The sequence below is a fragment of the Hippoglossus hippoglossus genome, chromosome 14 (assembly GCF_009819705.1).
Source record: "Hippoglossus hippoglossus isolate fHipHip1 chromosome 14, fHipHip1.pri, whole genome shotgun sequence".
In the NCBI taxonomy this organism is placed as follows: domain Eukaryota; kingdom Metazoa; phylum Chordata; class Actinopteri; order Pleuronectiformes; family Pleuronectidae; genus Hippoglossus; species Hippoglossus hippoglossus.
This window is the reverse complement of record NC_047164.1, coordinates 18355056-18376771: the sequence shown is the minus strand read 5'-3', so window position 1 is coordinate 18376771 and position 21716 is coordinate 18355056. Positions and strand designations below refer to the sequence as shown.

The window sequence follows — 21716 nt, the reverse complement described above, 5'->3', positions numbered from 1 at the left end:
CATAACTCCTCTGCCGAGTCCCAGAGTGAGCTGTGCAGCTTCAGAGGAGAAAATGCACAAGTCCCATGTGTGTAGACTTATTCAGAGGAGGGAGATGTCACTGGATTTCAGCTTCGGAAAACGTTGCACTTAAAAGCTCCGAGACGGTTCAGACATGTCAGACATTAAACAAAATTAGCCGCTGGTTGGGACTTGAATTGTTAGTGTTCCTTGTTTAGTTTTGGGGTCAGAAGGAATTTGCAGAAGGAATCTAATCAGGTGTTTCTTTGGGGAGTTGACTGTCTCACTAGCGGAGACGAGGACTTCCTTTCTCTCTCAGGGAAACGATGCAGATGGAAGCAGCCTTAATGTCGGAAACAATCGCAAAACAATTTAGACGCAATGTGTTCATGTATAAACAGTTATGTATTTTGAGTTAGCATTAGAATTTACCGTTTAACCTTGAAGTGAAGAAACTTTTACAATTTATGTAACAGCCTGTTTGTAATGTTCTGTTCTCTTGTCCTGTGTTATATCTCTGGAGCTACTTCAGAATTATTCCCTGTCATTCGTGAGTCCTCTTCAACAGTTCTACAACGGTCTCTGGTGCAGAGTGAAGTTAGAAAACTTTGTGTTCATCCTACCTGGTTTATCTGCAATGAAGATATTATAGTCAATGTTTTTCATAAAATGAAACAGAATTTGCTTCATTACTGTTCATGTGTGGTTTATATATAAGTTTGAATGATTTACTGAGCTGCTGTTATTTTTTCATACATTACATGTCAGCTATTTCAGAGGTGTGTTCAGCAACCGACACAATATTCAGACCCAAGTTCACAACTTTTCAAAGTAAAAGCTCAGTAATTCCGCTCGGTACATAGCACTACAGCATCGAAACAAACTTTGTGCTTTTACTACGACAACAACTTGCTGAAGAGGAAAATATTCTATGAATGTTGTTGCCATGATGGAGATCTGCACTTGTGATTATCTGTGTGAGTCCGATATGGTGAAATATAAATCATCAAATTATTAAAATGATCTGGTGGTGACGTTGACCCCTGCTGTAGTTTATCCGAAGACGTAGAAGAAGACACGTCGGTCCACAGACTGACTGTTAGCACATTGCCCCGCCCCCACTGACTGTAGCAGAGTGCTGGTCGCCTGTTTATTCAAACTGTGTGAGTATTGAATGTATCGCCTGTCCAAATCACACCAAAATCGGCACTGCACCTCCTCTGACAATCTGCAATAGACATGCCAAGTGTGGAGCCAATTAGATGAACGGTTCGCGAGATGCGTTCCACATATAGACTGACAGATATTTACAGTATTTACAATCAGTTCCAGGTCGTGATCATCTCCCCGCCATCTCTCTGTGTTGTTAGTTGTACAAATAGATAACAGCAGGTATTAATAAAACCTGATACTTTTGGTCTACCTACGGGCACTCTTTCTCTCACACTAAAAACCACACGAGGGGGCTGGAAAATATTCCTCAATAAAAAGTGAATTTCCTCCTCTGCAGCACGGAGGAGTTTGTTGCTGCTGTGCTAATGTGCAGCTCCACGGGGAGAGCAGAATGAGAAGAAAAGATGAATATTGAAGCACCCAGTAGGACATATGGGTAAAGGCAGAAGTGTAGCAAAGTCATTTGGATGCAAGTCAGTGCAATTTCTCTGATCAAAGTCGAGTTTAATCAGTTTTGTGCTTATAAATGTAAAATCTCCAGGGCCACGACAATAAGAATTTAGAATGTTGTGTTTATTCCCAATAGTGGGTCAGTTAGTAATGACTAAAACTGTGGCTTGTAGTTGGAGTTTGCTAAACACAACACATTCCTGTGAATCCAGCTTTTAGATGCATATGACTTGTTTGTTCCAAGTTGACAAAGTTTAGCAATGAATCCTTATTAAAGAAGGGGACCGTCGCCTACAGTGATTTACAAAACTGAGCTAAAGAAGTGACCTGCTGAGTAACGATCAGCTGTCATCGTGTAAGATGAGGCCGCTCTGCAGTGCTGTGGTCCACTTGCATCATTCTTGCCCCAATCCTCAGTAGGCCAGGCTCTTGGCACCTTAACATGCAACAGCTGCTCTTTCTGCCATGAGGATGATACTTAATCAGACTGATGCAACTATTTTCCAGAGCCGGTAACAGACACACTTCATTTATTATTCCTGTGGAGATCCACTTTCCTCTTGATAGTGAGAAAAATAATACTCCTGATGACAGCAAGAACGCCTATAGTGCTGAGATAAAACCGTAGAGACGTGGTTGCTTGTGACACGTAAACTAAAGATATTAATTTTCTAATTTTAAACTTTTCTGATCTGTAGGTAAATGTGGATTTTTGGTATTAGGGAGTTTGCTGTAATCCGCGTGTAACATCTGACCTGCCGACGAAAGTGAAGCAGAGTGGTGGAGGCAGATATAGTAGCATTTCCAGTTGCTACAGTACAGTATGCATGAATTATGAAATGTGCACTTGGGACCAGCGGTAGTGCAGATCATGCATAAATGCAAGAGCAAGCTGGGCTGTGTGAGTTTTTGAGGGCGTGAGTGTATGAGAGGTTTGCTGAAGGACGCTCTCAGGCTCTCTTCAACTTCTCTGTTACAGGTGCAGGAGGCAGGGACATGTTCCCGGACATGATTCAGTATGAAGAATCCTCTATATGTTCGACTATAAACATATACAAGCTGATTGTTTTTTTTCACTGGGAGAGTGTCTGAAGTTGAAAACAAGAAAAAATCCGCAAGATCCATAAATATTACATCCAAGTTGTTAAAAGAAAAATCTAAATTACCTCATTTTCTGCAGACTCCCAAATCATCTGGGGCTCGTCATCCAGTTCAAACTGGAATGCTGACAGTAGCTCCCTCTGCAGATGATTATCTCATCCACAGATCGCTGATGAAATCACTTTCATATACTCTTTTTAGATTAATTCATTTTCATGCTCCTCAACTCATCTCCTGCCTGTTAAACTAATACATTTGATAATACAGTAATGGGATGGATTGTTTCCTTTGTCCTGATAAACAGATAACAGCAGTTTTGTCCAAATTGTGTTTTAAAGGTGGAGTAGACGAATGTGAGAATGAGTTCAGATGGGAGTTTATTGAAAGGTTTATGTGGTCGTGATCCAGGAAAGTAGTGGTTTGAGGGAAAACCTCAGACTGTGCTAATGTTGCATTTCATTTACAGGATCTGCACCCAAGTCCGTATTTTTCACATTCTTTTTTTTAATCCATCATCCACAAAATAGAAACGTTGCACACTGAGTGGAGTGGAGCGGAGCAGTGGGGATGATTTTTTTGATCCTCTCACTTCTTGAATAAAGAAAACATCAGATCCATCCAATTCTGAGAAGCCTTCAGGAACAAGCAGGATTTCATCTTCTGATCAAGGAGCTGCAAAAATGATCCTGATGGCTTCCAATCCTTTCAGGATGTCGATGGTCCAGTCTGATTGGCCTCCAGCACTGAGATGTATAGTAAATAGAAGAAAACTAAGTTTTGTGATGCAATTGATCCAGAGCAACTCGAACAACTCTTTGGAACTCCAAAGATGTGGAGTGTGGGTGTGTAAATGTGATTGGCAGAATGGCTGTGTCTCAATTCAGGGGCTTCGTCCTACAGAGGACGGGGTCTACGCTGCCCAGGAGGGAGGCTGTCTTCGTTGGCCGAACAGAAATGAGACGGTCTGGTCTACAGAGGATTTCCGTGATCAGCGTCACCAGCTCGTCCCACCCTTATTGTTGTTGCTTAGCAACAGAGCTGAAGTTGGACATGATGAGAAAGTTTTAAGGCCCCTTGTTTGTGTTTTTTCCATGTGAATCCTTCGCTGTTCGGTTGAGTTGAAGCCTGATACGCATCAGACGTCTCGTTGCATGCCGGCGCCACTACCTCTTTCAAAAGTGGCTTGTCACTGAAGCGCAATGAATCCTGGGATAGGTTGGGCAGGGAAAGATCCACCCATTGGAGCCTTTGTTTCTCGGGGATGGAAGGACTTATTTGACGGAGCATTTGTGTTGTTGAGCCACAGTGACAGTGACGTCCAATGCAGCCTCTGAAGGATGAGGCCCCTGAATGGAGACACAGTTAATGTGATGTCGTATTTGTTTATTTACAATAAAGACCTTTATGCTCAACAAGTGAGATAAAGGACTGAACCTCAGAGTGGATCTACAGAGACTAGACTGATAAAACCTCTACAGATGAAGCCTTACTGTATGTGGGCTGTGGTGTTATGCCAACGTGAGATAGTACAGTATTTCTTCACTTTGAAAAGGGAAAGTGCTCCTCCCTCCCTCTCTCGCTTTTCTGCCACATCTTCCTCTCTACATTTCTCCGACACTCCCCCGTGCTTTCATCTTCTTCGCTCCCCTCATCTTCTTCGCTCCCCTCATCTTCTTCGCTCCCCTCATCTCTACCTCCTGCAGCGCTGGGTTTTTTGATGTAAAATGATCATCCGCAATTTCTGGATTGGGCCTCTTTGTGCACCACTTGTCTGTTGGGATGCCAAACATACATTTATCCTAATGAACAAATGTGCTGATTAACAGTTATCATCTTTCTTTTTTTTTTATCCCCCCAAATTTATTCTTCAACACTTGGTTCCAAATTTTAAGCCCTTTTCTTTTCATCCATTTCTTATTTGCATCTGCTTTCAAGGCCGAGAGACATAACAGGACAAATTCCAAGGCTGGTGTCTTTTTGAAGGGACTCCAGGGGGATGAGTGGAAGAGGGGAGGAGGAGGAGGAGGAGGGGACATCGGACACAAAAGTATCAGTTGCGCTATAATTCAATTACAGCATCTATTGAGAGAGAAGAGAAGAGAAAGCAGAAACTTTGCCTGGGGTCCTTTTCTTTTTGACTATACCCATCAGCCCCCACCACCACCACCACCAGCAGCCTATTATCAGAGCAGAATAAAAAGAAAAGCAGCTCCGGCCCGGCTCTGAGGATGTCATCATTAAACCAGGCTGTGAGGGATCCCATACATTTCAAACCAGCTATTTGATCCTCCTGTCTGATCTGATCCGCTTTTGTGATCTATTATGAAGGAGCGCGAGGGATGGACGAAAGAGAGAGGCGGCGTTCTGGGTAGATTCAGAACCTATACACCCCCTCATCCCTTCCCTTCCCCTCTCCTCTCCGGGACATCAATGAGCATTTAATTGAGAGTAGAGAGAGAGAGGAGGAGGAGGAGGAAGAAAAGCAGGAGAAAAGGCTTTTGCGTTGCCGCTTTGTGCCCCAAGTATGTGATGTCTGAGGTTTGGAGGCACCTGTCAGCACCAGGAACCATAATGATCGGGAAAAGGAGATGTTATCTACAGTGGGTTTGCTGAGGCTCGAATCTGGACAGAGAGGTGCAGCTATACTGTATGTGAGCTGTGTGTAAACCTGCTGCTCTGTGTGTGTGTGTGTGTGTGTGTGTGTGTGTGGCAGGTGGTGCTCAGCAATGCCAGATGGACACTTGATCACTTCTCATACAATTCATGATTAACCCATAAAGAGAATCTATTGTATAAGGCCTCATCCTCCTCCTCCTCCTCCTCCTCCTCCTCCTCCTCCTCCTCCTCCTTGCTATCAGCGAATCAACGAGGGAATTTACCTCACATGAAGTTTCTTTAGTGTTGAATTATCAGCGGGTCTTTTGATATGAATCAATGCAGTGCATGTAAGGCAGGCGTTTGCCGCGGCACAATGTGCTTAAAATAGCAGCTTTTCTCTCAGTCCTGTAGCCTCTTCTTCCATATGAGTCACTGTCTGCGCCGTTCTACCTGAGGGTTTCACAAAGATGATTCTCCTTTGGGATGAAACCAGCAGCTGATGTGAAACAAGAGCTGTGGTGTGTGTCTGGGACCAGAGACTCACTGAAGATTGTTTTTTTGGAGGCAGGCATTTTATATTCACGCAATGTCTGTTCATAAGTTGAAATAAATCTATTTTCTAATGGCCTTCTTTTGAACATGGAGAACATGATGGAGCACAATGGCTTCAACTGTGCAGAACCCTTTTTCTCTCTGGAGTAATCTGTTGGCTTCTCTTTCGTTAGTGTGGAAACTATTAGGAGCAATTTTTGCCTTTCAACTTCCCTGATTAGCAGCCCATCACATATATTTCTATTATTGTATCAGTTTCACATTTCATTTTGTCAAAAGCTGAGAAAATATTATATCAACTGTAGGGGTCCTATGGGGATTCATTTATGTGGAATGTTGAAAATCAAAACTAAAGACGGATACAGATTAGAACAACCTGAGAATAGACTGCAGAACAATGGAGAAATGATAAGGAGTAAAACCTATAATAGATCCACTTAGATTCCTATCTATCCATCCATCCAACAATCCATCCATCCAGACACAGGGAGAACATGCAAACTCCACACAGATAGACTCCGCCCAAACCGTGATTCAAGACATTGGAGTCAGAGTGAACTCAGTGAAGTTAGTGAGCTCATGACGGCAGGCTCAGTCCAGCTTTATCTCATTGGGCAACATAAAGTTTGGGTTTATCACCAGAAGTGAAGACCCCTCAGTCCCCATGCAGTGCTCATGGACCAGGCCACTGCTACGTTGCAGCACTTATCATGGCCAGATTAACCTGCTCAGGTTCAGACACGTTACTGGTGTAATGTTTCAAATCCTACATTGTAGTGTTGTCTGAAATCAAATGTTTCAGTTGTACACTCACCGAAACTGACAGCTGCAATATGTGACTGCTGTTGTTCATGGCCGAGATATCTACACTCGTCTGAGCTCACTTAAAAATGTGGTTGTTTTTGGTTTCATTAATAACTCTGACAGATGCTATATTCAACTCACTGGTGCTTCAAACTGTGTTTTCAATCTCTGGTGTCACTGTGTTGTTTGGATTTGTTGGTGAGCAGATTGGATTCAAATTAGCTTTTTCATAATTGCTGTGTTTTTTTTCTTCTTGTGGTTGGACTACCTCTCCCCTGTCTCAGTGCTAAAAAGCTTTATGACTGACTCTTAAAGCAGTAACACACCGAAGGTTTGGTTGGTAAGGTCAGTGCACTTGACAGCAGCTGGAGTAAGAAGGCGCTTGAATAGAAACAACAGGTTGTGGAGCCTCAGATGACTCTGAGGAAACTTCCTGCCCTGAACTGTGATCCAAATCAAACATCCGTGCACAGCACGTACACCGCTTGCCTTTCTGTGTTTCCTTGTCTCTGATATGTGGGGATGTTTCCTGCATGGGCTCATTTAAATAAAAACATTTTAAACCTTTATTCAACCAGAGTCCCTTGAGATTAAAATCTTTTTTGAGGGAGACATGGTGGAGATAACACCACTTCAAGGTTACAAAAGAAATACAACATATCAAAACAGACAAGAACAAGGAAAATAGAAAATGGTGAAAAGAGAAGTAACAGATACATTTCAATCAGAAGAAACAAATGAAAATGCGTAAATTAGAAAGAAATTAAATATATTGACAACAAGAGGAATAGACTTTGGCTCTGAGCCCCCAGCCGGAAGTAAAACACCATGGAAGCAGTCATATGATTTAGGAGCTTTAGATATGAAGGAGACACCCCCCCACCCCCAACTGGAGTCTACACTGGTGGTGGTGATGAAGATGGAATGTCTGATGAAGGCTTCTCATTGGAGGGTTAGAAGGGAGATGATCTGGTTTCCAGAGTTCTGGTGGTGCAGGGGTGGAGGTGGATCACTCAGTGATCACGGTACTGAAATGACAGCTGAATGACAGGAGGGAGAGAGAACATTTTAAAGTTTGACAGCTTACAGGCTCAAGGCGAGAGTGTCAGTTTGTGATTGGAGGAAAAGAGAGAAGGAGCTGGTCGAGCCCATAGAGATACCGTGAACTGTGCATGAGACTTACGCAAGAAAAGTCTTCCTGTCTGAACTTTTTCTCAGCTCCATTGGACAAAAATCATTTTTACGTCTAGCATTTACACTCCTCAGTTACACAGTCTTTTCTATCAGAGCAGTGAATTTCCCTGTTGGAACAGTTGGAGCAAAACTCATAGCAGCAGTTTGTGGCTGATAGGATAAATGACATTCCCCCCAAGGTCATTGAGCTGGGCCAAAAGCGATGCTCTTGTCTGTACCAGAAATTCTCACTGTTTTCATTTAACATGACACCGAAGACTTAACACCACATTAAAGCATTACTGTGCAGCAGGGAGCGTCCTGTGTGGCTCCCTGCAAGAAAACACTGGGCCTCTAATGACAGAGTGGGGCTTTCTAGTGTTACTGTGTGACTTGGCTCGTAGCGGGCCAAGACGGAGAGAAAGTGTCACTGATACATCAGAGGAATATCCTGAGTAAACACATAAATTCATGTCACAATCCTTTTACCAGACAGAATGGAGGGTTGTGTGAGGTATTCTATGAGGACAAGAGTTTTTAAAGCTATTTCAGGTTGTGGAATGTGTAACTTTGTGCGGCATTTAGCAGAGAAAGCATCAGGGATAAAGTACGACGAGGCTTCAGTATGATATTGTGAGAATAATGCAGAAAGTTGTCTTGTTTACACCGTGGTTCAAAAAATGCTGAAATGCAAAAAACAGTCCCTTTGAGCGCAGCGTTTAAATTATTAAAGTGTTACATTTTTAAATTATTAATTTTAATGCCATTACTTTGGTCAAACATTCTTCACATCTCCCTCTGCATAACGACATTAAAGGTGGCACTTCACCTTCGGTAACCTACTGTACCTCAACATCGCATCATTTCTGAAAGTAGCATTTGGAGTTTTCCTGTCTGACTAAAAGTTTTTAAGTTGAATAAAGATATGTTGCTGTCGTAGTGGAAATATAGAAGCTGTATGAACTAAGACGAATCCAGTAAACATCAAACTTCAGTTTGCAAGTCTTGGGCTGAGTGCTTTTGAAGGACTGCTTTATGTACTTTGCACATGTGATGATGCCGTATCGAGAAAACCTGAAATGTATCTGTGTTAGAAAGTGAAAAAAACTCCCAATGAAACTGATGTAATAAAAATGAGATTCTTTCGGCGCTTAGACCCCTCGTGATGTCATGGAAGGGGGTGTGTGGCTGCATAGTATAGGACACCCTGTGGATTCTAGTCACCAGTGGTGGTTGATGGGACCTAGAGATTGTTGAGGATCTGAATGGGATGAGATGACTCAGCAGAACAGATTTAAAGTATGAGGGCAATGTCGTGATTGTTTCATTGAGATCAGGGCGCAATCTGATTGGATTACTGTAAACATCCAACAGTCAGCTGATTAGAAGAGGGAGCGTGAAAGAGAATTGTGTATGAATACAAGTTTCATTACATATATCAGAAAATATGTCTTACTGCTTTTGTTAAATCCAATAGTGGCCAATACCTCCCCTGTTGTTTTTTCCAATCTGTCAAAGGTCAAGTTTACAGCATCTGATCAAAGGTTTAACCCAATGCTAATGTCTTGGAAATACATCGAAAGCACATACAAAAACAATTGTAATTGTCATGAGACAAACTCAACTCTAATTGGCTCACTACTATTAAATGCTAGGCCTATTCTCCTCACTAGCTCCTTCACATTCACCTGGTAAACTTCAATTCAGTCCCTGCAGTGCACGTGGACCGTATGCCTCACTTGCGTCTGTGCAGGCAGGCTGTATGACGAGGGAGGTTATGGACGGCTCTAGTTTTTCAGCCAAATGACATCTTCCACCCCGACGTGGTCTGTAGGGCGTCCCCTTTAACCACGGCAGGCTGTGAGCTCGGCCGGTGCCGGCGCTGTCGTATGGTTTCAGTTCCGAAGTGATGGGGAAGTGTCCCAGTGGAGTGTGCATATAGTGAAGTAGTGTTGTGGATAAGAGTCTGTGGTCGGGGTTACTGTCTCCTTCTCTCCACCTGCTTCCAGGCCAATGTGTCCTAGAATGGGCGTTAACCCCACACCCCCTTGAGTGGAGTGTCAGTCTTGCCCTATACCACCTTGCTCTACACCTGACATAAAATATAAATAAATAAACCAACCCCTTAATGGGTCATAACATCAAGCTCAGTTACAGATTGTATTAATAAACATTTACACGTGTTTAATTGGTGTAATAAAATTTAACTTAATAAGAACATAAAATAATACACCATTGTCAGGAACAACAACACAACACACATGCCTATAGAATGAATATATGATGTTTATCAGGTCTTACAGTCTAATTATACAATGGCATTATTAATGTATTATTATGATGCTGGTCTGCATCCCTCATATGAATGTCAAGTTTCATCATTTGGTCAATTAATCAAAAATCACATGTGCCTCTAAGTTAAAACCTTTAAGAAGGTAAAAGATATTGAATATTTAAGACTGCACAGGTTTCATTTTTTAGTTCCCTTGTGTCATAATCAGCCCATAATGGATTTAAGCAATACTTGACCAAACAACTGCAAACCAAATGAGCCTGAGCTGCACTTTCAGTTTCATGCTAATTAGCAAATGTTAGCATGCTAAGAAACATTCAGACCTGTGTTAAAACCTCAGAAAGAGCTGTGCTAGCGGGGGTGCATTGCTGCGAGCACCAACTATCCAGGAAGTCCACTTTAAAAACAAATTATTTTATTTTATAAGGTTTGTGCCTGTAGGATAATATTAAGTGACTCGTCTGTTCGACAATGTGTGTGTGTGTGTGTGTGTGTGTGTGTGTGTGTTGGAGAGGGAACAATGTGCGCTCCCATGTCCTCTCAGGTGCTCCTGAATGTCACATCCTATCTGCAGCCTGTCCCCGAGGCACAAATGGACACTCCATCCACTTGTCAGGCGATTAATCTCCGCTCCCCCCCCTCTCCCTTATCTCCTCTTCATCTCGTATTAACTGTGGACACACAGCTTCGTCAGCCATTCACGGGGGCCAGCGCACATGCACACACTTATCCTTATAAGACACTCTCCCGTTCCCAGTCTCCTCCCAGTGAAGATCAATGAAGAGGATGGATCTTATTCAGCACATTAATATAAAGGTGGGAGGGGGGGGGTTCCTTTTTATATTAGTGTCATCAGGAGTCCTCTGACAGATGAAGTTGTGAGACGGAGCAGACGGAGGAATGGAAACAGTTTAGAGAAAGAGGAGAAGTCCGATTAAATCTCTGCTGCTTCTGTGTGTGTGTGTGAGACGTCTCTGGTGGCTCGGAGGTGTTGCAGGAAGCCACATTACAGTGCTAATGGGCTCCTAAAGGCAGAACATGTTGAGGCTGATGCTTTAGTGTGACCGCTGGCCTCGGGAACGCAGGTTAGCGATGGGAGGCAGAGGACAGCAGGCGGCGGACGAGACGGCAGTTGCGTGCAGATGGCAGACCTGTCCACGCGCAGAAAGAGGCCATCCAGCAATAAGGCTAACACGTCACCACTGCTCATTGGTGGAGTGGCGGGCTTCACCTCTTGTCCTCCATAAAAGCGAGGCATTGGGCTGTAAAGTGGTGGGGTTATTTTTGTCAAGGGCTAGTGCTGAGCATTAACCGCCTCTCTCTTCCTGGCACAGCCGAAGAGAGGAAACTCCATCTTTCACTGCGCCGCGCTGAAACATTTAGCCATTCGGTCTCGGCTTAGAAAAACCAAAGTGTGTTTAATGAGACATGCCTTGCCGTCTCCGTCTTGTAACTCCCAATTGAGGAGACAATGAAATTTCATTGGCCCGTACAGTGTAATCCCTTACTTCCTTAATGTAATTGGAAATCAAAGAGTCCCCCTCAGACTGTCTTATTATTACCCAGAGCTGGCTTTTTTTGCGTCGGTGTCCATCAGGCTCCGCTTTCGGGACCATATATTGTGGGAAACCAATAAAGATTCTTTATGACAGAGCCAGGTAGTCTTATATGTGTATCAGCGCCTGAGGCCTTCAGTTTTATCAGCAGGGTAACACTTGTATGGTTATATTAAAGGCTGCTCCAGGCCACTTTATTATGGGATTAAATGGGGGTTGTGGGTCAAGTCCGCAAGTTATTAATTATGGTTGTGTTGTAAAAAGTTGCGTCTTTGGGCCTCAGTACACCTTAGGTCACAATATCCTGAGTGGATAATATTCAAATCGAGCTTTCTAACCGCAGCGGGGAGAAATGCAAAGATTAAAACAAATCCACCATCTGCCAAAGAAACACATTTTTCTCCTCTCCGCTATTTTCAATTCTTTCAACCCCTGCACTTTTCCTCCCGTCTCCAGCTGCTGCAGTGGCTCCACCAGTTGTTCACCCTAATTACGATCTATTTAGGAAGACTCACTGAAAGCACCAGCGCTGTTAGCGGCTCATTTTCGACTAAGTAGTAGAACTTGTAAAACCTGACGATGATTATGAGTTTGTTTCATCCGAACACGCTCCCACACACACACACACACACACACACACGCTCACACACTCACACACACTCACACTCTCACACTCATCGCTGCGAGCTGATTAATTGTGACACCATTAACCACAATGTTGTTTTGTTTAGTGTAAAAAAAAAGCTGTGTAAAGCTCTGCTAGCCTTTATTAGTCTCCTGGTTGTTTTTAAATGGCACAGGGAAAATGTGGTGTAAATCTATTACTGCTTGCAGATAATTAATTGACTGAAGAATGGACAGAATACTCACATTGGAAACATTTAGATTTAAAACGAAGTACAGCGAAGTTTGACAAAAAAAATCGATGCTAATTATCTTTATCAAACTAAACTCAACTGACTACAATGCAATTATAACGTGTCTTTCATTGTTTGGTGGAAGCGCACCATATAGAATTGAACATAACTGTGTCCCTCTCCACCTCCACTCCCCCTATATGAGACATGATGTACCTTTAATGTGTCACAGTGAATTCAGAACAGCAGGGTGGGAGGTAGGCTGCACACTGAGAGCCCACGAGGCACGCCAAGATCAAGCAGCGCACGGAAAGGCGACATTCCTCTGCATACATGAATATCATTCCTGTGGGAAGGAGCGAAGAACAAAGACCACAGGAGTTAATGGTTTTTCTGTATCTTCAAGTACAAGGCTTCTCTGTCCTCTTTTCTTGTTGAACAAGAAAAGCAAGTATTGTTATTGCTAGTATCGAAATGCAAAATTGGAAACAAGCTCATTCTGCTAAATGGCTGCTTTCTTAAGGAGTGATACAATAAAAATGTTTCAAATAATTTTAGTGCTATAAAAGCTGCTGGAAATATCACAATGGCCAATTTTTGTCTGGCAACATCCTCACTTCTTTACACCAAGCACCGTTTACATATTTTTCTGTATGCTGCTGCTGACTTATCAGTGTCACTCATTTTCATGCCTGTTGCTAGCCAACGGCCTTGAGGATCTACAGACCAGTACGCCCCATGCTAGCGGTGAGCTGTCATGCAGAGGAGAACGTTTTCCAAAGAGCTCCAGAACGCTCACTCATTCCTTCTCAAAGTACCGTCAACGACATGTGCATCGACACACGGTTCAGCTAACGGTCCCGGTTTGGGAGTTTTAAACTGTGGTCGCCTTATATGTGAGTGTCGGCCTATGGTGACAGCGAAGGAAGCGTCCATAGCAGCCACCATAACAACAATAGAAATCCGATAAAATCTTTGCAAAAACTAACAAACTAAAGATCATACACACCATCTGAAAGAAGATTGTGAAAATAAAAAGCACATTTTCCACTTCAAATTTGATCAAAAACATTTAAAAATGATGACAATATTTATTTCCCATAAAGAATCAAATGAACGTCCCTCATGTTTTTTGTTTTCACGGAGAGAGACAGAAGCGCATAAGTCATGTGGGACATGTGACCTATTCGAAATCCATTTCATACGAATTCTAATACATTACTTTTCGTAGCATTTCCTACGAAACCTGGATGAGAACAGCCGGCAGTGTCATGTGCAGAGAGTTGGGAGAAGTAAAATTATTCTATGCAGACACATAGTGACATGGATGGATGGATGGATATTTGGAATAATAATAATAAAATTACACATAACACCAACCATTATATCTCTATCTACTTTGAATTGTCTCAGTTTATGCATGAAATATAGTCACTCTCCATCATAATATGAGGTCTGATAGTAAATTAGGTAATATGGTTCCACTTTCATGGTGAGTCGTGGAATCATCTCCAGATCTTTAATCTGCGTATTCTATCAGGAAATAACAAGGGAACAGGATCCTTAGGCCATGAAACTGATTATATTGAGGGATCTTTTTTAAATCCTCTGTTATAGTGTAAAGGCAAAATTATGATTGTGTTGCTGCCCAATTACTTTGTCACAGAACAGTACAAAGAGTTAATCAAATTTAATTTAATTTTTAATTCTTTGACACACTAAATCTTTTTAACCTTAAAAAGTCTTTTGTCTGCAGAGAATTCCCACTGTTGCCCGTTTCTCTGTCCCCTGTTTCCTGCCTGTTAATGAAGCTCACATTAGTTCCAATTCTAGCAGCCATTTGCCATTGGGCTGCTCTGGCTCTCAGGAGGTAGAGAGGATAGTCCAATAAGCAGAAGTTTGGTGGTTCGATCTGCGGCTCCTCCAATCTGCCCTAAACATTGTATGAATGGTGTGATAGAAAAAGCCCTGTGTATTGAGGAGCTGCATGAATGCATTTCTGAATGGATGAATTTGACTTGTACTGTAAAGCCCTTAGAGTGGTTGATAAGTCCACTTACCATTAAGAGGCAAATGTAACTAGTGAGAAATGCTGACTGAATAATGATGTATGAATCGTCAACTTAATTAAATTAAACTCCTAATTTTTTTTTTGCAGTAAATCACTTTCCTGAAGGAGCTGTCCTTAATCTGCACATGTTCTTTCCTCGTTTAACTGTTATGGTCAAGGTGCCCTTGTGCATGGCACTTAGCTCCAACCAGTCCTCAAGGTGCTGATCTGTAACCCAGATGTGTGTACGCTGGGCAATGGTGGAGGAACACACACGTTCAGCAAACCTGGACAAATAAAGGTCAAAAGAATAATCATCGTCATTGCCACCACCATCACGACACTTCAATATTTCCCAGCTCCCCTCTCTGCCAAACACCCAGAACAAGCTAATTAAATCTTCTGTCAGGCATGGAAATCGCTCTGCTTTCATCCCACCTCCATTCATGTCACTCACATCAGGGACATGCATAATGACACGTGTTTTAGGGCTGTAATTCCCTCGCGCATGTTAGACATTTCTCTCTGATCGCCCCCGCCTGCATGCTAATCACTAATGTGGCACTGTTTTCTGACTGTTTTAGTGTGCTTGGCTCGTCCAAGAAGGACGCATTAAAAAAATTGTTTTGGAGAATGTGTTAAGAGAGTCAATGCAGATGAAACAGCACCACTAAGACACACAGGTTGTGGGAAACACACCTAAACGCCCACAGCGACACAAACTCTGAGGCTGGACATACTTTGAGACTTAGCTGCCACTTGTCCAGGAATGTTCACACACCTAGAAGTATCAGCAAGAGCAGAGCAAAGGTTTATTGATTAGAGTTAAAACAGTCAAAACTCTGACAGGACTCCGTAAAAATTACTTACTTACGACTGTAGAATTAAATATGCTTCCTGCCTGTACCAATTTACTAATATGCATTTATAATAGCCACTTTCCCACCTACATGGTTTGGTGGGTCCCTCTGACCTTTCAGTTTAGTGCGAACCAAGGTGTGAAAGGTGTCTTGGATAAAAGTCCAGACCAACTGACCAAAATGTAGTCCGACCAAAGGAGGGGGTCTCAGTCTGGATCAAACTGAACCATGAGTTCAGATTGTTTGCAGTGGGAGAACATTCTTTTGGGATGGTTTGGAGTTTCAGACCAATTCCAGGATGTTGAGAATGCATTAAACAATAGGAGAAGTGGAAGCGGCTCACAGACTTGTTTGTAGTCTTTGCATCTGACAATAGCGATATCTTCGAGTACTGCTCCTGAAGTTGGTGATAGTTGCTGGTGGATGAACCTAAATGTCCTTCATCACTTGAACCATGTTAAGATTTTTAAAAAAGCCCAAAAAATCTTCTAATCGATTCTAATCACCCACTGTTTTGGGACTTTTTGTTACTTCCGTCTGGCTGTCAAGTGAAACTGTCAAGAATCAGCACCAACAGATTTAAAAAGTCAGTTATCGCTGCTGCCATCAGCCTTTTGAATGTCTCACTGTCTCACTACTGCTGGCTGCACAAAGAATTACCCCTCAGGGATTATAACGATACCTTGAATTTACCTGCTGAAAACATGCTGACATCAGACTTGTGCTCGTCTACAAACCAATCAGTCAACTATAGTTAGACGCAGCCCACGTTACTGGTGACAGGACGTACGTATATTATGCAAAAGTCATTAGTATGCTCACTAAATTGCAATGTGAAGCCAAAACTAATCGGACATGAACCTAGGTGTGGACTTTCAGATGTTAAAAACGCCCTCATACGATATGAATCTATCATTTGTGTGTGTGTGTGTGTGTAAAAGTCCTTCCTCTGCCTTGGTTGTGCTCCTCTGTGTGTGATTAAGTGAAGATGTAATGAAAAGGGACAGTGTCCTGTTGTGTGGCAATGGACGGCTGTTTTCCAGCTGAGAGAGCCATTAACCTGTTTGAATGGTCGACTGTGAGATTATACAATCTGACCGATCCAGTTTTCGAAAGATGGCAGCGCACACAGACACAGTTGCTCTTGGCTCTCTGACACAGTGAATTTCATTGTACAGCTTTCATTATACAGTTTTCAATTGTACACGACAATATGAATTCTATTTTATTCTATTTTATTCAAAACACAGACTTGGGTTTGGAGAGCCATCAAAGTTTTTTTACAGAAGGACCAATATGTACATTTACCCATGGCGATGTGACAATACAAGCACCTGTTGAAGTGTTGTCAGTCAGTGTGGGGTTTGGTCTACTTTCAGTGAATAAATGGAGCTGAAATTAAATGAATTTCTCTGTGTGTGTGTTTTGTTCTTAGACCAGTGCAGTGCTGTGTTCAGGCGGCTGTGCTCTGCTGGCTGTCAGCTCCCTGTTGGCCATCATCACCATCTTCCTGCCCAGTGGAGGATGTGAGAGGAGGATCTGCACCCTGGCTGGTTACATGCAGATGGCTGCAGGTTGGTACAAATGTGAATACACACAAAGACACAGCAGCTTGCGCACACTCCTACTGGATACACATGAAGATAGACTTCCGTCTCAACGGCAAATAACATTAATATTAATGTGTAAGACAATCCTTTACTATTGTTATGACCACTGCGCAACAAGCACTGATAGGAGCTAACTTTGTCAGCCATCAGTCAAATAAACAAAACAAAAAAGAAGCTTGAGTTGTACGGTTGCTGCTAAGCAACCAGAGTCTGCGTGGCATTTGTAGGGGTGAACTGGTAGAGGGAAGGCGAAGATAGATTTACAGCCTGCTGTAAAAAGACAATTACGCCTCCTTAGCACAGGTCATTGGTTCAGGGCTACATGTGGCTTATCAGACCGCCGCTTTCACTCCAACAGAGAAGCAGTCTCGTAAACAAAGTGCGGGCTTGTCAGCGCTTGGGCTTTAAAAAGCCATAATACAGCACAGCTCATGTCACCGCTCAGTATCGGCCTTCACGCTCTCGCCTTGTGCATCAGACCATTTCAATGGCAGTTAATGGTACAAATGTGAAGCATTTGTCTGTAGTTACAGCAACATATTAACATGTGTTGCTGTAACTACAGACAAATGTGAAGCATTTGTCTGTAGTTACAGCAACATATTAACATGTGTTGCACCTTCACATTTACAGATGTGATACCACAAAAAGTTTGCTCTTTTGTGCTTTTTCTGAATATTTTCACTGAGATTAAATAGTATTATATAACATTGTACAAATTATTTCTTTTAGTGAGCAGCGAGCCTCTTGCAATACAAATAAATCAAAATATATAATTTTCAGGGAATAAATTCCTGCAAAATGAGCCATTCTCACCAGCCTTCAAGAGCTAAGTAGTAAAGATTAGCAAATATTAGCATGCTAACACTAACACCAAATTAAGTTGGTAAACATGTTATCGATGCAAAACACCAGTATGTTAGAGTTGTCACTGTGAGCTATAGACATGGTAGCTCCTCAAAAGTGAAGCCAAAGTGTCTTGATCGCCACCTGGTGGGTGGCTGCACTATTTGGTCATTAACACTGCCTCCCCTGTTCACGTCTAATACATTTTTCTCAAAGGTGGTATCTATCATTTAGGTAGTTCTTATCACACTGACATTTCTCTAAGTCCCATTTTTTCCAGTAAGTTCAGTTTAAATTTAAATTCAAAAATTGGGGTGAAACATCATGATTGACAGGTGAGACCTTACTCTCGATTGGCCAAGTGCATGAATTGGCGGGACTTCGCTACCGTGGCTCCGTCCCCCGAAGACAACTGCGCAGACTCCGGCTCAAAATAACTTCTTTGGCACAAGCTGGCAGTGTTCGTATCCGGCATACTTCTCCTCATTTCTGGATATGGGGAAGAAGTTGAGATTTGTATACAGTAAATGTTGTGAGCATGTTTGCATGCTGATAATAGAATTTGGCTTTAGACTTTTCTTGTTTCTCTACATTTCTTGTTTCCGTTGAAGCCATTAAGTCTCGAGCCACTTCATCAACTATCCACCAACCCTTAATCATTATTTTTTCCCCCCCTCCACATTTGTTTGGCGTCGGCGGCATTTACCTAACCTCCATCCTTGAGAATATTGAGTAGCTAATTTAAATCCCTGCATGTGGCATTTAACTAAGCTTAATTAAAGGGCTGAATTCATTGTGCGGGTTAAATCTTTATCGGCATTGGCTGAAACTTTCACAGGGCATGGTTAATGTTGTGTTTCAAGTGGTACTTACTGCTTACAGCCAGACTCTCACACGTCTCTGTCTGACTGCGAAATTAGATCCACGTTGCTTTGAGAAGATGAGAAGGAGTTTGTGGTAAAGCAGAGTCTCTTTTGCGAGTGTGTGTGTGTAAAATCCTGCTCAGTGTGTCTTTTGTTGCGACAGACTTTGCTAAATAATAATGTGAAGTGAGGAGCCGGGCCTTTGTTCCATTTCCAGGTCGACTTTGTCTAGATAGACAGCGGTTTCTCAGAGAGCACCCAAAGCCCTGAGGAGGGCAGATCAGAAGAGTGTTTGTTTTCCCAGCATTGTAAGTATGTCTGAGTGTGTGTGTGTGTGTGTGTGGAGAGGGTGCTATCAAAGAGAGCTGATAAACTGAAACAAGCAGATTAAGAACAGTACTTTTCTTTGTGGTGTGCATATTAGCAGTGCTGTTTTTGAAGATGTGTGTTTTCCAGCAGATTTGGAGAAATGAACTGCTGATAACACAACTTGTCAACTTTCCCTTTGCAGGTAGAAATGATTCCTGTCTTGATCTTATGTTTTGTGGAGTACCTCTGACAGGCGGAGGAGACGTGTGTGGGTGTGGGTGTGTGTGTGTGTGTGTGTGTGTGTGTGTGTGTGTGTGTGTGTGTGTGTGTGTGTTATTCTACTTATGAGGGCAAAAAATCATTGAGAAGACAAAAAAAAACAGGGAACAGTATTTTGCTGATCATTATTCTGTCAAGGCTTTGAATTATGTTTTGATGAGAATAACGTGAGAACATGTGCAGGCGAGGAAAAAGGTTGTGGGTTTCACCTTGAGGCGTTTCTTGCTTCATTTTTTGTTTTTCCTTTTGAAACAGTGAAGTTGACTTAATGTGAGTGTCTGTCATTCAAAAGTGTGTAAACCAATGAAAAGTCAAATGAAGTGAAGGATGAGTTTCTTTGATGGACAGAATGCTCAGACTGAGATGTCACAGGTTTATCAGGAAGGAAGTTTATTTGCATTTGTAAAATGATTAAAGCAAACCTGATTTCAGATTAGATACAATGAAATCCAGTGCTTTTGTTATTTCTATCATGCGTATATATATATCATATGACATTTTGTATATTATTACATGAAGAACTGGTAGTGGGTTAAAAGATACACTCTTATTTTGTTCGACATACATGTTATTCATAGTCAGGCATGTGGTTGATTTGGGTTATAACATATAAACAGATTCTGCATGTGAGTTTGTAGAATCTGTAGACGATCTGAATCTGTATTCATATGCAGATAGCTGCCAATTCAGGTCAGTCAAAAAGCCGTCTGGACACACATACAAAAAGTGTTGATGTTTGTGTTCGGAGAGACATTTGACTTGTGTGGACTCATCTGACTCTAAACAGTGTAGGAAGACAGAGTCTTGGCCCGGAGATCCGCTGTCTACACTGGAAGCCCCAAAACATTGGCCGTTGCCCCAGAGGCTTGTCAGATGACAGCTGATGTGCTCAGAGATTGAGGGTAAAGATACCTCGTAGGAAATAGTGGCAGTCACCTTTTCATGATGTTTGACAATAAAACAAGCGGTGGTACATTACATCCCTTTGGATTTAACTACAACACTGATAGCTGGTTCCATATTGCCACCAGACTTGTATGACATATACATTCAGAATCCTTTGAATAGCAATTTCCGCGCTGAACAGTTTTTTCACTAAAAAAGTTAATCAATCGAAATTCCGATGGTGTTATTATTTTAAAGCCATTATTTCTTAATGTTTATTTCTACAGCCAGTACAGTTACTTTATATTGATAAGTCCAATGTAAATTTCAGCCTCCCTGATATAAGCAGACACCTACGTGGACATTATTCAGACCAACAGATATAAGCACAAACACTACACTCACTAAGCTGCATGACAGCATTAACTACAGCCTGAATCATTAAACTGTGTCTCCTTCAAAACAGATGTTTTATTTATTCAGGGAAACATCTGCTCCATAACTGTTACTATTACACAGCTGGATTGTAGGAGGAACAATCCATTTTCTTCTTGTTCTTTTAGAAAACACGCAGCTGTACAACCTTGTGTTTGCAAGTCTTTCTGTTGTGCTTGATAAAACACATGCGCTCACAAACAGCCGAGCGCTGGGTCGACTCAGGTTAACCTGCTCAACTCTTTCCTTTCTCGATGGTCCCGTGGGTGAAGTCCAGAATTAGATGTAAACTTGCCAACCTTCCACTGGCTCAGCTCGGTGCTCCATCCAGCGCGTTATATCTGCTGCGCCGCAGAGCACGGCCGCTTTCAATGTTTTCCCGTCAGAGAGAAGGAGGCAGGACACTTGTGTGTGCTTAGGCTCCGAGCTTTTCTTCTATCATGCATATTTCATCAGCCCGTTCTTAGTGGTCAGAATCCATTGGATTGGATGGCTGTTTTGTTGGGAGCGGTGTGTGTGTGTGGAAAGGGTGAGCAGAGAAAAACATGCACATAGACAAATGATTTTAATTGAACATTTTATTTTATATCTAACATTCTCGCTGCCAAGTTCTGCGTTACTTTAGCTTTTATTATTGCGGGTAATTCCAGTTCAGTTCACTCAGACTCATCCCTCGACAGAAGCAGCTGAAAACCATGTTGGGGTTTCACTGTGCAGTTATCTGTTCAGGAGTGAACACCTGTCACACTCCGCTGAGTGTACAAGCACTCGCTGCACATACAAGCTTCATCTCAGCTGTTCTCCTGCAGGGATATAACCATAAAAACATATAGAGATCATTTACATTGTTTGCTTACATAAATATATGTATGCATTAATTATGTGTCGTTTTTTTGCCTTTTTGTATTGATTTGACCCCAAGTGAGTGGTATTTCAGTTTAAATTTATATCTTTTATTCTTAAAAAGGTGCTTTGTGAGTTTCAGGGGGTTGGAGACATGAAAGGAATACGCCTGGAGCTTT

General features: G+C 42.2%; 1 protein-coding gene across 2 annotated transcripts in view; it reads left to right on the top strand.

Annotated features, from left to right (window-relative positions):
• Positions 1–21716, top strand: part of LOC117774059 (transmembrane protein 211) — a 110115-nt gene that overhangs the window by 15736 nt on the left and 72663 nt on the right. For both annotated transcript variants that reach the window (XM_034606106.1, XM_034606105.1), the window contains exon 2: positions 16903–17041. In XM_034606106.1, the coding sequence (XP_034461997.1) occupies positions 16903–17041 (139 nt within the window). The remainder of the gene's footprint in view (positions 1–16902; positions 17042–21716) is intronic.